This window comes from Budorcas taxicolor, chromosome 9, assembly GCF_023091745.1.
Source record: "Budorcas taxicolor isolate Tak-1 chromosome 9, Takin1.1, whole genome shotgun sequence".
In the NCBI taxonomy this organism is placed as follows: domain Eukaryota; kingdom Metazoa; phylum Chordata; class Mammalia; order Artiodactyla; family Bovidae; genus Budorcas; species Budorcas taxicolor.
Genome location: NC_068918.1, coordinates 36,803,792 through 36,821,210, shown reverse-complemented (window position 1 = coordinate 36,821,210; position 17,419 = coordinate 36,803,792). Strand labels below are relative to the sequence as shown.

General features: G+C 37.6%; 1 protein-coding gene across 1 annotated transcript in view; it reads right to left on the bottom strand.

The window, feature by feature from the left end:
* HACE1 (HECT domain and ankyrin repeat containing E3 ubiquitin protein ligase 1) overlaps positions 1-17,419 on the bottom strand; it is a 104,778-nt gene that overhangs the window by 53,247 nt on the left and 34,112 nt on the right. The window contains exons 7-10 of the mRNA XM_052646083.1: positions 15,492-15,574; positions 9,119-9,215; positions 7,821-7,922; positions 7,071-7,177 (exon numbers count right to left, since the gene is read on the bottom strand). Of these exons, the coding sequence (XP_052502043.1) occupies positions 7,071-7,177; positions 7,821-7,922; positions 9,119-9,215; positions 15,492-15,574 (389 nt within the window). The remainder of the gene's footprint in view (positions 1-7,070; positions 7,178-7,820; positions 7,923-9,118; positions 9,216-15,491; positions 15,575-17,419) is intronic.

The window sequence follows — 17,419 nt, the reverse complement described above, 5'->3', positions numbered from 1 at the left end:
AGTCCACTGGAGAAGAAAATGGCAAACCACTTCAGTGTTCTTGCCTTGAGAAACCCATGAATAATATGAAAAGGCAAAAAGATGTGACACTGAAAGATGAACTCCCCAGGTCAGTAGGTATCCAATATACTACTGGGGAAGAGCAGAGAAATAGCTACAGAAAGAATAAAGACACTGAGCTAAAGCGGAAATGATGCCCAGCTGTGGTTCTATCTGGTGGTGAAAGTAAAGTCCAATGCCATAAAGAACAATACTGCAAAGGAACCTGGAACGTTAGGTCCATGAATCAAGGTAAATTGGATGTGGTCAAACAGGAGACAGGAGGAGCAAACACTGACATCTTAAGAATCAGTGAACTAAAATGGATGAGAATGGGCAAATTTAATTCAAATAACCATTGTATCTACTACTGTGACCAAGAATCCCTAATAAAAAATGGAGTAGCCCTCATAGTCAACAAAAGAGTCTGAAATGCAGTACTTGGTTGCACTCTCAAAAATGACAGAATGATCTCGGTTCATTTCCAAGGCAAATCATTCAACCACACAGTAACCCAAGTCTATGCCCCAACCACTGACGAAGAAGCGAAAGAAGATGAAGCTGAAATATTCTATGAAGACCTACAATTTCTAGAACCAACACCCCAAAAAAAGATGTCCTTCGCATCATAGGAAACTGGAAAGCAAAAGTAGGAAGGAAGTTAAGAGATACCTAGAATAACAGGCAAGTTTGGCCTTGGAGTAAAACTCAGTAGTAGCCACAGGACTGGAAAAGGTCAGTTTTATTTCAATCCCAAAGAAAGGCAACGCCAAAGAATGTTCAAATTACCATACAATTCCACTCATTTCACACGTTAGGAAGGTAATGCTCAAAATCCTTCAAGCTGGGCTTCAGCAGTATGTGAGCCAAGCATTTCCAGATGTACAAGCTGGATTTAAAAAAGGCAGAGGAACCAGAGATCAAATTGCCAACATCCACCAGATCATAGCAAGGGAATTCCAAAAAAAACTACTTCTACTTCTGCTTCACTGACTATGCTAAAGCCTTTGACTGTGTGGATCACAGTAAACTAAGGAATATTCTTAATGAGATGGGAATACGAAATCATATTACCTGCTTCCTGAGAAATCTGTATGAAGGACAAGAAGGAACTGTTAAAACTGGATATGGAACAACAGACTGGTTCTAAATTGGGAAAGGAGTACATCAAGGCTGTACATTGTCACCCTGTTTATTTAACTTACATGCACAGTACATCATGCAAAATGTCAGGCTGGATGAATCACAAGTTGGAATCAAGATTGCTGGGAGAAATATCAACAACCTCAAATATGCAGATGATACCACTTAAATGGCAGAAAATGAAGAGGAACTAAAGAGCCTCTTGATGAAGGTGAAAGAGAAGAATGAAAAAGCTAGCTTAAAACTCAATATTCAAAAAATGCAGATTATGGCATCTGGTCCTATCACTTCATGGCAAATAGACGGGGAAAATGTGGAAACTGTCAGATTTCATTCTCTTGGGCTCCAAAATCAATGCAGATGGTGACTGCAGCCACAAAATTAAAAGACGCTTGCTACTTGGAAGAATAACTATGACAAACCTAGACAGTGTATTAAAAGGCAGAGATATCACTTTGCCAACAAAGGTCCATATAGTCAAAGCTATGGTTTTTCCATAAGTAATGCACAGATGTGAGAGTTGGACCATAAAGAAGGCTGGGCACCAAAGAATTGATGCTTTCGAACAGTGGTGCTGAAGAAGACTCTTTGGAAGTCCCTTGGAAAGCAAGGAGATTCAACCAGTCAATCCTAAAGGAAATAAAGCATGAATATTCACTGGAAGGACTGGTTCTGAAGCTGAATCTCCAATACTGTGGCCACGTGATGGGAAGAGTTGACTTACTGGAAAAGACCTTGCTTGAGAAAGACTTGCTGGGAAGAGTAAGGGCAAGAGAAATAGGTGACAGAGGATGAGATGTTTGGATGGCATCACTGATTCAATGGACATGAGTTTGAGCAAACTAAGGGAGATAGCGAAGGACGAGGAAGCCTGGCATGCTGTAATTCATGGGGTCACAAAGAGTTGGACACGACTTAGCGACTGAACAACAACAACAACAAGAAATAATCTAAGATTATTAGACTATATGAATATTACTTTACCCAGTTTAAACTTCTTCCAAGTTAAGTCACTGATCTAAACAATATTATTTTTCACCTTCCAACCTGTGAAATATCTTTCATATTATACAGAAAGATCAAAGAATCCAAACTTCATCACAAACTGCTCCAGCTCATCATAAACTGATTTCTTCACAAGCCACCAGGTCTCAATGTAAGAGTTAAAAAGTTAATTTAACTTTTTAATATTTGACTTTTTAAAAAGTTAATTTAACTTTTATATTGTAAACTTCCTAATTCAAAGCCCTGTCAACTTACTTACTTTTGGTTAATATAAGAGTATAATTTCAGTCAATGTCTTATTTAGCAAATAGCTGTGATTTCTCTTTTACATTTCTCTTTTACAAAGATAGCACACTGATAACTATCTTCACCTTCAATCATAAATATATAGGAACGAAGATAACTCACTTATTTAGTGAAATACAACACTTTGTGCAAAAGGGCCCTCATTAAATATTTATCTTTAACAAATATTCCTAATATCAGTTAGAAGGCTATCCATTTTTCCCAAAGTATGCTAAAGAACATCTCAATCGTTGCTAATTAATAATACATATTTGAATTATTTTAATTAAAATTTCATTTTAAATGGCCAAAATTATATCACCTTGTGAGTTAAGAAACATAAAATGATTCACAAATAAATGAACAAAATAAAGACAATCTGCAAAAAGTACCATTAAACTAAACTGGCAGAGAGGGATGATCTGTATTTGAGGTCTTCTTAAGAAACTAACCTGGTAGCTGTGAGATAGTAGAAAAAATAAGTATTGTCTTCTGCCCCTCTCCCAACTTTCCTGGTATGAAGCTCCTAAAACCCTTACAATTTCCAAACTGATAAGTACATTAGGAGCATCTTTCATTCTCACATTGGGTCTTTGACCCCAGTTCCTGAAACAGAGTTCCTAAATCCCATGGAACTTCTTGGGTGAAACCAGTATCTTTTGTTGTAATTAGGCAACTATTACTGGGTTTTTGGATGGGGGCTGGTCACTAGAAAGACCAAGTAATGATTAGAAGCTTGGAATTTTCAGCTTCAATCTCCATTCTCCAGAGGAGGGTAGGGGCTGCAAATGGAATTAATGATTAACACATCTATGTGATGAAACTTCCATATAAAAAACAAAAATATTGGGGGTTCAGCAAGCTTCCAAGCGTGCACACACATACACATAATATAAGGGTGAAACACCCCAACTCTATGGCAACTCCTGCACTCTGGACCCGTTCAGACTTCATTCTATGTATCTATTCATCTAGTTGTTCATCTGTGTCCTTTATTATAGGCTTGCCAGGTGGCACTGGTGATAAAGAACCTGCCTGCCAACTCAGGAGACATGGATTTGATCTCTGGGTTGGGAAGATCCCCTGGAGATGGTCACAGCATCCTTTAATAAAATGAAAAAAGTGAAAGTTGTTCAGCCATGTCCAACTCTTTGCAACCCCATGGACTGTACATGGAATTCTCCAGGCCAGAATACTGGAGTAGGAAGCCATTCCCTTCTCCAGGGGATCTTCCCAACCCAGGTCTCCCACATCACAGGTGGATTCCTTATCAGCTGAGCCACAAGGGAACTAGTAAACAAAAAAAAAAAGTGTTTCCCTGAATTCTGTGAGCTGTTCTAGAAATGCAAATAGCAGGTGATCATGAAAACCTCTGATGTGTGTAGTCAGGTAACAAAAGTTGTGGGTAGTCTGGGGATCTACTACTTGCAACTGATTCTGAGGTGGGGGGCAGTCTCCTAGGACTGAGTCCTTAACCTATGGGATCTGATGCTTTCTCCAGGTAGACAGTGTTAGAATTGAGTTAAACTGCAGGATACCAGCTGGTGTCCTAAGTGTCCTACCAAAGAATTGCTTGGTGTCAGACATAAAAATTCATACACTTGGTTTCTAAAATGTTGTGAAAAGTGGTAGTATGTCAAAGTAAAGGAGAAACACAAGAGGAGGACTAGTTTTGCCAAGACAGCACCAATACAACAAATTCTAACACTCACTATCAATTCTAACAGAGATGTTTACAGACCAAACTGGCCAAAATAACGGATTCCATAATATATCTGAAAGGTATCTTTGTAAGTGGTGAGGCGGCACAGTTTAGCAAAGCAGTTTTAGAACTTGTTCTGGCCATGGAAGCCTTTTTCTTACCCTGTTTCCCCTGTTCCACTAATAACTCTGTCATTTTTAAGAGCTAAATTGGAGCCCAGGATCTGCTCTTCATTAATTAGTAAGGATATAAGTCCTGGTTCTTCTAGTTAGCAAATCAATGAACTTCAATTTTCTTATATATAAAATGGAAATAATACCTACATCACAAAGCTACTGTGAGGTTTAAAGGAAATAATGTATTTGAATATTCCATAGCTTATTAGAAGCTTCTTAGATATGTATTAAAGGTGAACATAAAACAAAAACAGAGAAACATAAAAATACAAAAGCTTCTGATTACTAGGAAGAGTGGAAAATAGGGCAAATATTTAAGCAGAAAAAACAAATAAGTTTTCTAATGTAGGAAAACAGGATAAAGATATTATGAGGAATTTTAAAAAGAACTATCATTATCACCATCATCATCGCTACTATGTGCCAGACACGATGCTTGGCAGTATGCTTACAACATCTTAACATTTCATTCTCACAACAATTCATTAAGATATTTACTATCATTTTTCAACAAGGAAATTAAACGTTGACTAGAATATAAATTAAACACAGGATGAGATTTTGTCTGTGTTAATCATGAGAAACGCTGGGCTGGAAGAAGCACAGGCTGGAATCAAGACTGCCAGGAGAAATATCAATAACCTCAGATATGCAGATGACACCACCCTTATGGCAGAAAGTGAAGAAGAATTAAAGAGCCTCTTGATGAAAGTGAAAGAGGAGAGTGAAAAAGTTGGCTTAAAGCTCAACATTCAGAAAACGAAGATCATGGCATCTGGTCCCATCACTTCATGGCAAATAAATGGGGAAACAATGGCTGACTTTATTTTTCTGGGCTCCAAAATCACTGCAGATGGTGACTGCAGCCATGAAATTAAAAGACGCTTATTCCTTGGAAGGAAAGTTATGACCAACCTAGATAGCATATTCAAAAGCAGAGACATTACTTTGCCAATAAAGGTCCGTTGGGGTGGTTTTTCCAGTGGTCTTGTATGGATGTGAGAGTTGGACTATAAAGAAAGCTGAGTGCCAAAGAATTGATGCTTTTGAACTGTGGTGTTGGAGAAGACTCTTGAGAATCCCTTGGACTGCAAGGAGATCCAACCAGTCTATCCTAAGGGAGATCAGTCCTGGGTGTTCATTGGAAGGACTGATGTTGAAGCTGAAACTCCAATACTGTGGCCACCTGATGCAAAGAACTGACTCATTGGAAAAGACCCTGATGCTGGGAAAGATTGGAGGCAAGTGAAGGGGATGACAGAGGAGAAGATGGTTGGATGGCATCACCGACTCAAAGGACATGGGTTTGGGTGGACTCCAGGAGTTGGTGATGGACAGGGAGCCCTGGCATGCTGTGGTTCGTGGGGTTGTGACGAGTCAGACATGACTGAGTGACTGAACTGAACTGAATCATCATTTTGTAGCAGATGGCTTAGTGGATAGCAGGCACTCAAAAATATGTACTGGCCAGATGGGTGGACGGTGAAGAGAAACTCCATAAAGTTACCTGCTGGAGACACACAGTTAATGGTGATGTCTGAATTTAAACCTGAGTCCAGCTAACTCCAGAGGCCACACTTATACTCAGCATGTCTTAGAAGGGCCTCATCATATAAATGGACTAACAGAAATGACTAATAAAAGGAGAACATTACGTTAAGCTAGAATTCTATGACTCTTAAAGACAGTATCTAAAGTAGTATCAAAGGTAAAAGAGAATAATAGAAAAATTAGCAAATGGTATATCGAGTAAGACTGTTTAAGAAAGACTTAACAGATAATAAATAAATCCAAGATAGCAATCTTGGACCATGAATGTAAGGAACGTTTTAAGCAAATAGTCCCGAGTATGATTCTGGTCTGAAGTATATGAAAAGTACGAAGGAAGACAGGAATAAAGGGCTGACATAATGGATTTGACAATGTAGCTGATTTACAGAAGCAGCATCAAGCTGCGAGGAACAAAACCCAGTTGCACACAGAGGTCAGAGAAGATCATGATCTATTCTAAGACCATCATTGTATTAAAAGTTGAAGTAAAAAGAAAGCTACAAAGGAAGAAAGTATCCAAACTAGAAGTGGGCCAAATCTGTAAGCTAAGAAATAACACATTAACTATTTTTAAATGGCTGTTTAGTCCTAACTGGGGTGGCTAACCATATACAAATAAGTGGAGATGCACGAAAATATTAAAAAGGCATTAACTTCATGGACTTAGTTATGAGCCACTAAAACCACAGAATTGGAAAGAACAAAGAACTGAACTGAGGGGCACAGTTCAGGGAGAAAACTTTATAAAGAATCATGAGGGTTGATTCTTTATAAAGTTGATTTTTCATAAAGAACACTGCCAGGTTGAATAGTAGCCTATACTCAGTTTTGTAAATTAAAGCTTCCTAAACTACATTCTTGACACTTTTTTATGAACACTTTACACATAGGACTAGTCTAAGCGATCATTTATAAAATTCTAGACACATAACCCCAAATCCACTTAAGTCAGTCTCTATTTTAGTCTCTTTAGACAGATTAAAGTCTCCTCAGTTAATTGCCCTAGTCCTTTAAAACAAAACAAACAATGATAACTCAGCAAATTTTTAGAACATCTTAACACTGACAAAAGGCATCAACAAAATAAACTATTCCCAGAAAAGCCTAAAAAGAGACAAAGTTGACAGATATTGCTGCCTACTGATTTGTGTGTATTTTTAAACACTTACCTAAGCAATTTATGACCATTTGTTGTGGCAACTTCAGCAAGGCTTGTTAGAATCTTTAAATACTGGCTTTCACTTTGCTGAGACAAATGCTCCAGAACTTGCCGTAACTAAATTTTTTACAGATAAAAAATATAATTACATAATAATCCAATAAACTTGGTCAAGAAATGATGTACTTATTAGCTTGGTAAGTTATCCCAAAGCTCAATTAGCTGAATCAAGTCCTTTACAAATATCTGCCCTTGCATAAAATCAAAAGCTTATACAGAGATAAGATGACATAAAATCTTTGTTCAAACTCACCCAGTGAAAAAGTATAAATAGATAGAACAGAAGTCACCAAGTTTTTTTATGGAAATTAATGCAAAACTTCTAAATTGTAAAAAAAAAACTTAAACTTTATAATTATTCAAAGAGTAGAGTATTACAAATACAGAGCTCAGTAAACTAGTGATTACTAATCATAACATGATATTCCTTCTTAGGTTCTTTTCCTCTACCAATGGGAAATATTCTAATTATCTTAAGAAGAGATCAAAGGTGCAGAGGACAGAAGATTCACAGGGCCAAATATTAGCACAAAGTTTATTAATTATTATGCAATTCATACTCACCCTATAAGCAGATAAGCCAATTCAAATTATTTAAATATTTACATAATAAAATTACTAAACACATTTGTAAAATGCCATATACACCACATATGAACAAAGCTTGTTCATTTACACACTATTAGCACAATTGTATTACCATGTTTTCTCGGAGATCTTCATTCTGTGTCATCTGAATAATTGTCTGGAAAAGCCTAGGGTGATACTGAATTAATACTTCACAGGTCTCTCCATATCCACCCTAAAAACAAGATTTAAGATTATCTAGGTTTAAAAACAAAATTCCTAAAGGAAAACTAGTCTCGTCTACATATAAGTTTGGTACCAAATATGTGAGTCTTCCACATCAAGCAACTGTCCAGTTCTCTGTGGACACTGACTGGGTGTCCCACCGTTTAATTCAATTATGATGCTAACTGCCTGGAGTTAGGGCATACTACACAGTAGGGAGTCAGTCCTGCAAGAGTGCCCCCAATTCAAAAGCCAATCACAAGTCCACACCAGCCATTCTTTTGACTAACTATAAGCAAGGTCCTCTAAGACCTACTCCTCGGGTTTAATAATTTGCTAAAATTGTTCATAGGACTCAGGGAAACACTTTACTTACATGTTTACTATAAATGCTACAACTCAGGAACAGGCAAATAGAAGAGATGCATAGGGCAAAGCATGTAGGAAGGGGCACAGAGCTTCTGTGCCCAATCTGGGTGAGCCACCCTCTCAGCACTTTGATGTGTTCATCAACCTAGAAGCTCTCTGAGAACCACATTGTTTAGGGTTTTTATGAAACTTCCATTACACAGGCATGAATGATTAAATTACCAGTCACTGGTAACTAAACTCAGTCTCCAGCTCAACTCCCTCCCCAGGAATGGGGGAGGAGGCTGCTTCTAACAACATGGATGGCTCATCTGTCAACCAGTCCCTTTCCTGAAGCTACCGAGGGTCTTTCAGTCACCAGTCATCTCATTAATACACAAAAGACATTCTTATTACTTTGGAGATTCCAAGGGTCTTAGAACCTCTTGTGTTAGTAACTGGGATATAGGCAAATATATATTTCTTATACTATCACAGTTTCTTTTAAAGATCATATTCTTAACAGACTAAGAATCTTTGCACCCATCCTCTCACTTGAGGAAAAAAAAAACGATCTTACCTGTCTCAGTTTCTATTACAAAGTAAAGTGAAGTGAAGTGAAAGTCGCTCAGTCGTGGCTGACTCTTTGTGACCCCATGGACTATACAGTCCATGGAATTCTCCAGGCCAGAATACTGGAGTGGGTAGCCATTTTCTTCTCCAGGGGAACTTCCCAACCCAGGGGTCAAACTCAGGTCTCCCACATTGCAGGTGGATTCTTTACAAGCTGAGTCACAAGGGAAGCCCAAGAAAACTGGAATGAGTAGCCTACAGTAGGAATATACATTAACAACATACCTGTACACATAAATCCAGAGGGGTTACTCCGTTTTTATCTGACAGATACTTGGCGCCTCGTAACAGAAGAATCTGTGCTGTGTCTCTCTGACCATGACTGTATAGAAACAGAACCAAGTTAACATATGATCTTTTTAATAAGACATAAAAATGTCTTTGAAACAAGTTATGGACAGTTAGTATCAATCAACGGAGGATGACAATTTTGACACACTGAGAGGAAGATCTGAACTACAACCTCAACAGATAGAAAAACTTACCAATGTTAAGTTATACCTTAATAATGTAGATAAGAAACTGACCTAGTGAATCTCAGAATTGACATACTACTTGGGACATGTTACTACAATAACTCATAACATTTTGAGATAAGTTGCTGCTACTCAGGCTTATGCTGTTTTTTTCTTTCGATCACTTTCTTCTCAATTCTAGCCTGACCTGCTTTCCACCACAAAGGTCCAAGTTTCCAGATTTCTTAGTCCAAAAGAATCTCAATACAAAAAACAAGTGTAAATTTTATGACGCTTCAATACTTGGTGAAAAATAAAAATAAAAGGAGAAAAGACAAAAATCAAAATAAATAAATGGGGGGAGATTAATTAGCAAAAAATACTATCTAATTTCCAACCTTCATTTTATCAGCCCACTCAGTCTGGTTTCTGCTGACAGCTATTCAACCTGACCTACAATGAAAAATTCTTATCCACATGCCCTATTTGCTCAATCTGCTCTTTCAGGTAGGTGTAGCAACCACTCTAAGCCAGAAAGAAGTTGTTTTGGGAGTTACAACCACTAGACTCTAGATTTCATTATTTTTTTTTAATATTTTTTTTATTTAATGTTTTTGGCTGTGCTAGGTCTTAGTTGCTGCTTGGGCTTTTCTCTAGTTGTGGTGCATGGGCTCCTCATTGCAGTGGCTTCCCCTGTTGTGGAGCATAGGCTCTAGAGCGCTCGGGCTTCAACAGTTTGCTGCACATGGGCTCAATAATTGCAGCCCCCTGGCTTTAGAGCACAGGCTCAGTAGCTGTGGCACACGGACTTAGTTGCTCCAAGGCATGTGGGATCTTCCTGGACCAGGGATCAAACCCATGTCGCCTGCACTGTCAGGCAGATTCTTTACCACTGACCCACCAGGGAAATCCCTGAAAGTGGAAGTGTTAGTCACTCAGTTGTGTCTGACTCTTTATGACCCATGGATCATAGCCCCACCAGGCTCCTCTGCCCACGGAATTCTCCAGGCAAACATACTGGAGTGGGTAGCCATTCCCTTCTCCGGGGGATCTTCCCAATCCAGGGATCAAACCCACGTTTCCTGCACTGGCAGGCAGATTCTTTAACACTGCTGCTGCTGCTGCTAAGTCGCCTCAGTTGTGTCCGACTCTGTGCGACCCCATAGATGGCAGCCCACCAGGCTCCCCCATCCCTGGGACTCTCCAGGCAAGAACACTGGGGTGGGTTGCCATTTCCTTCTCTAACGCTTGAAAGTGAAAAGTGAAAGTGAAGTCACTCAGTTGTGCCCGACTCTTAGCAACCCCATGGACTGCAGCCTACCAGGCTCCTCCGTCCGTTTTTCCAGGCAAGAGTACTGGAGTGAGGTGCCATTGAGCCACCAGTAAAGCCTCTAGGTTTCATTATTTAAAGCTACTTTTACAAAATGCCCAAGGAAGTCATACAGCTTCAAAGAGTAAACTACTACTCAAGCACAAGTGAAATTCGAACTCATATCTCTGGTTTTCTAGACCGATACTCTTCCCACAGTACTGTTACCTAAAAAGGTATGTTATTTCATAGAGATAAAGACTATACAGATTATTAGAAACTTAGATAAAAACAACCTACTCATTCTCTTCCACAAAATGACACTGCATAAAGTTTAACTGGAATTAATTTCAAAAACAGCATCCTAGTGTTAAATTAACCTGGTGGCAGACATTAGGTGTATCACTCTCTTGAAACTTTATTATAATGCTGATTACCTTCCTTAAAACAAATATCAACAGATGAAAAATAACTTAAGAACAGTATCTAATTAACTCTGAAAAAGCAGAAAATCGAGAAACCAAGTAAATTAGTAATCCCTCCAAAAGTGACAGAAACTAATTTTACTAGTCTACATTAAGAAAAGTCTGCATCAAGCATCATTTCAGGTGGAAGTGCTGGCCACCACATTATGTATTATATAGTTAACAGTAATTTTTTACAAATAACACTGTCCTGGTCTGTATAATACCTAAAAATAAGGACTATGAGAAAAGAAACTAACTCGAGTTTACTTAAGGAAACAATGTTTTATGGAGCTACTTTGTAGTGGATTTCCTAACTGAAAGGAGTTGCCCGGTAGTAGTTGTAACCCAGGTTCAGAATCTTACCTCTCTCACTTTTATTACAGACCTCCAACATGCCATAAAAATCTCTCTAATTCATTGAATTTATATAACCCCAGCTAAACCTTGCTTTCCTTAACAGAATAAAAGTTATCTGCAGTTACACAAACTATTTGAAAATCACTACACATCCAAACCTTTATTAAAAAAAACAAGTTAAGGGAATGGGAAGTATTATGACTGAATACAAAACCAACGTAATCATTTAAGGATCTGAAGCATTTGCAAATACCATATAAAAGTCTTGAAAACAAAGGCACCTGAAGATTTGGGCAGAAGGAGAAAGTCAATGTGTGCTTATAGTCCACATGAAAAAAAATATAGTGAATTATCCTAATTCTCGTACAAAATACCTAGAGAGGAAAAGCCAGGAGATACTTCCTGTCATAATTTTAGTTCAAAAGCAATCTGAAATGACTCACTCACCGAAGTATTATTTTATTAAATAGTGTTCAGAATTAGAATAGAATACAAAGGAAGAAAGAAAAGGCTTGCCTGTACTATGGGATAAGAGTCAAACTTCTTAGAAAAACCTGCAGAGCAATGAAACTGAATGAGGACAAAAGAACTCTGTGCTCCCAGGGTGTGGAAAAGTGTGCTAGGGCTTAGTGAGCATCTACCAACTACTAAGTGTAAAATCCTCTGCAGGATGCTTTAAATAAGCCATCTCATTTAATTAGCACAAGGTATATATCAGTATTTCCATTTCACAAAGAAACAAAGTTTCAGAGGTCAAGAAGTTGCGCAGTTTGGGGGCTGTGATTTGAACCCCACCTCCTATACAGTTCAATACCTTCTCAATTTAATTTAAAAAAAACACCTGTTTCAGCTGATCCTTGAATGAGACACATGATGATATACCTACTAACATCTCTCAACAACAAAAACTTACATTAAGTTCAGCTTTTCTATCTCAGAGCCCTGTAACTTGTCTACAAGATCAACTTGTTCTATTTCTCACTTTCCTTTCCCTTTTATGGGAGACAATACATTGGGAATAATTTATAATTTTTAATGTATACTGGGAAGTCCAGGTGTATACCTTTAGATATCATGAATACAATCAGAAGTCCGCCTACAAAATGAATCATCTTCCATGTTCCATATTTATCATCCTGCTACAAAAAGAATTTATTTTCTAGTTTCAATTTTAATCGCATTTGCTTAACCATCTTTGTTCAGTGAGATATAATGTTTGCTCAGTTAAAACTTAATGACGGGTATATAATACTAGCAGAAAGCACTTCTAAAAAATTCTTAACTATACGAATATCACAGTTAAGTACAACACTAATATAGCTATATTTTACCAGTACACATGGCATTGTTTTACATAAGATAGCTTTCAAAAATGTAATTACAGTGATTTACTCATTCAAAAACATTTACAAAGCATCTAAGCACAAAGCACTGTACCACACAAGGAATATAAAGTGATGAATAAGACAAAATTCTTTCTTTCATTGGGCTTTCAGTCCAGCAGGGAGACACATTATAAACCAGTAAATAAACACTATAAAATACAAAGTGCTATGAAGGAAATGATCACGATGCTGTGATAGGAAATATGAAGAGAGGCCTACTTAGATTGGTCAGGAATTCCCTCCTAAAAATTAACAATGAAGCACATGGAGTCAGTCACATAGAAAGTCTACGGAAGAACATTTCAGGCAAAACAAACAGCATGTAGAAAAGCCTACTGGAAAGAATCCACTGCATTTGAGGAACTCAAAGAGAAACAATGTGGCTGAACCACAGTGCGCTAAGCAGGGTCAGACCACGCAGGTTTCGTGAAAGAAGGCGTACATGCATGCTCAGTTGCTCAGTCATGTCCAACTCTTTGTGACCCCATGCAATGTACCCTGGCAGGCTCCTCTGTTCACGGGATTTTTCAGGCAAGAATACTAGAGTGGGTTGCCAATTTCTCCTCCAGGAAAGAAGGCAGGGTTTGGATTTTAATGGAAATTCAATAAACAGGCACTGAAAAGTTTAAATACAAGGTTTAAACACAAAGAGATAACAGCCAAATCATTTTTTAGAAGGTCACCATGGCTTCTGAGGAAAGAACAGAAGGCAGGGAAACAACAGAGGAATCAGGAAGACCAGTTAACAGGCTATTGCAGTATTCTAAACAAGAGATTACAACTTTAACTAAAATGGTTTAGCAAGGTGGAGAGAAGTGATGAGATTCAGAATGTATTCTCAAAGTGGAAATTATAGAACTTACTAATGTACTCCAAGTTGAGGGTCAGTGAGAGAGATAAAGAGAAATAAAAAATAATGACTAGTTTCTGGCTTACACAACTGAGAAGACACGGGTTGCAATGACTGAGATGAGAAAAACTGGAGAAAAGGCTTGAAAAGGAAATCAGAAGCAATATTTTGGATATGTCAACAGCTGAGATTCTCTGAGACTTCCAAGTGATGATGTAAATCTAGAACTGGACATTCAAATCTGAAGTTTCAAAGAAAGGTCTAATCTAGAGATAAGCCCTCAAGATAGGATATGATTTCAAGAAATCAATGATATTATTCATAAATTCAGGACACTAAAAAAGGAAGGGCTAGGGTATTCTAGCCAAGCAATTGAATTTTAAGTATAACATGAGAAAAAACTCATGGATTCAGGGAAGATCTAGAGGTCTAGAGATTCAGAAGTCTTTGTGTTCTAATTGAAGGCTTAATGATTTGAATTAGTCAGATCAAAGCAATATTAGAGACCTTAAAAGAGAAGTTAAACAAGGAGAAAAGCAGATGTTTCATCTAAAACAAATCTCCAGGGAATTCCTGGGCGGTCCAGTGGTTAGGACTCAGCTCTTTTACTGCCAGGTCTCAAGTTCAATCCCTGGTCAGGGAAATAAGATCCTGCAAGCAACATAGTGTGACAAAAAAATTTTTTTAAACCTCCAGTAAAATGACATGAAAAAGAAAAGAGCTTTCTGGAGAGCATTATAGCTAAAATAGGGAGCCTAAATAAGTACTACAATTGTTATAATCTAAACCAAAAAGAAAAATTAAGTGTACTGTGAACTGCTCCTAACTGCAACTAATTGAACATACTATATGGGGTTGGGGGGGAGGTATGTGTATAATTATTACACTGTCAGCTCCTTAAGGACTGGGGTTTATTTAGTACTGTATCACTAATGCCTATAATACTACATGGCACACTGCTGCTAAGTTGCTAAGTCGCTTCAGTCGTGTCGGACTCTGTGCGACCCCATAGACAACAGCCCACCAGGCTCCCCTATCCCTGGGACTCTCCAGGCAAGAATACTGGAGTGGGTTGCCATTTCCTTCCCCAGTGCATGAAAGTAAAAAGTGAAAGTGAAGTCGCTCAGTCGTGTCCAACTTCGCAACCTCATGGACTGCAGCCCACCAGGCTCCTCCATCCATGGGATTTTCCAGGCAAGAGTACTGGAGTGGGGTGCCATTGCCTTCTCTGTACTAAATAAATGTTTGCTTATTACATGAATGAATCAATGAATAAAAAGTATGCTTAAAGAAAATGAACTAAGACAAAAGTGTAAAAACAACTTTATGCATAACTTAATATTTACTAAGAATGATTAAAGAATTTTTTTTAAGTTACAAATCCAGAGAAAGCAAAGACACAGCTCTGAACTAAGACATGCATTAACAGCTTATCCTATTGAAACTAAGCTGGTACTCGATAAAGAAAATGATGGAAATTACTGGATTATTGATACACCTTTCTTATTACTTACCAAGTAATTAGCCTAAAATTTAAGTAATCAAGTAAATCAAAAGCTTCCACTTACAACATATGAAAACACTGGCAGTACAAAACACTTTTCATCATGCAGGTAAATAAAAGAAACATAATGCTATATATGTCTTCTTAAAAGGGAGCACAGTATTTCTGGGAAAACAAGAGTTTTAGAAAACATAAAAGTATGTTTGTGTTTGGAAATACAGCAGATACAACTTTCTTTAATGAAAGCATCAGGCAATATAAAATATCATACCTGCAAGCAAAGTACAGTGGAGTGGCTCCTGATACATTTGGTCTGTTAATATCAGCACCACTGTCCAGCAAGCACTGCACTGTCTGGGAAGAAAACAAACAAAACTAAAGCCAGAGAAGTCAAATAAAGACAGTTACGACAATTTTAATCCACTTAATAAGGAAAGTTCTTACCACAACCTGAAGCTTTAAAGAAGAGTAGCAACATGACAATTATGATGGCTGAATAAATTACACTTTTTGTTAAGCTCCAAGTCTCAGGCACTACACAGTATTTGTGGAATTATCAATGTAATGTAAATTGTGTTAACCTGGAAGATTCCAGAAAATCACTGACACATGAAGTAGGTACCAAAGACTTGAAATGTGGCCAGTACAACTGAGGAATGGAATTTTAAACTTTATTTTATTATAATTAAGTTTAAATAGCCACATACGGCTAGTAAACTGGAGAGTGCTGATCTAGATATCTGAATTTTTTGCCTCTAAAAATAAATAGTAGATAGCAGAGGCTCTAACCTTCTCAAAATTCAAAGAGCATAATAATTAAAACACAAAATATTAAAAAGCTAAGAAGTCCTTTACTGTTCACAGTAGCCAATGCCAACCCAGTTTCTCTGATAGCCATTCACATATAATCTTGTCCCCTAAGCTCTACTTCTGCAATCATCTGAAGTGTACTAAGGTATACGTCATCACATGTCTATAGGATAACTAAACATGAATGGACAGACAACATTTAAGACAGAACTGAAGCAGGCCTCTAACCTGAAAAACGAACAGAAAAAGGAAGAAAAATAAAGAAATAAAGGGAACCAAAGTAAATAGCAAAAAAATTTTTTTAAAGCAACTAATACTCTTCAGACAGACTAGATACTATCCATGGGACACAAATGAGATTCTGGGGGAAAAATATTCAGAGAATAAGACGTTAAAAATTTGATGGAAGAGTAAAAATTCAATGTATATATGCATGTGAAGCCACTTCAGTCCTGTCTGACTCTGCGACCCCGTGGACTATATATAGCCCGTCAGGTTCCTCTGTCCGTGGGGTTCTCTAGGCATGAATACTGAAGTGGGTTGCCATTTCCTTCTCCTGGGGATCTTCCCAACCCAGAGACAGAACTTGGATCTCTTGTGTCTCCTGCAGTGGCATGCAGGTTCTGTACCACTAGCACCACCTAAGAAGCTCAAAAATTCAATAGAAGTTTAGAAATACAGTGTTGAAAAATTCTACAAGGATCAAAAAGACAAAGAAAACAGGAAAACTAGAAGAAAAACGACTGGAGAAAACTAGCCAATCAATCCAAGGAGGCATGTTATACAAACTGAGAATAAAGGAAATAAAGGAGGCAAGAGACCAAAAGGAAGTCATGAAGAAATAATACCAAAAAAATCTCAAAGAACTGAAGAACATAAGTTGCTAGATTGAAAAGGCTCACCAGTGCACAGCTTAAAACATTAAAAGGCCTACAACAAGGCATATCAAAGTAAAATTTCATAATACTGAGGATAATAAGATTCCAGAGATAAACAGAATTCAGATTGCCATTAAACTTTTCAAGAGCTACATGGAAATGTAAACGATGAAACACCCCCAAAATTATAAAGTGAATGACTTTCAATGTAAAATTCCACAGCCAGCCACACTATCATTTAAATATAAGCTTTTAAATAAAAAACACGCTTAGCTATGTAAGATATCAAAAAATTTAACTTCAACACATCTGTTCTCAAGAAGCTACTGGAGGATACTCTCCTCCAAAACAAGGGAATGCAATATATCAAAATAGAAGATGTGGAATCTAGAATACTGAAGATCAAACATAGATGAGATTAAGAAATACTCAGGTTTAGAGAAAAACAATGGACATTATCTAATGATTTTGTCTTCGAAGAAACTAGTACTGAGAAAGATTTTGTGGGAGC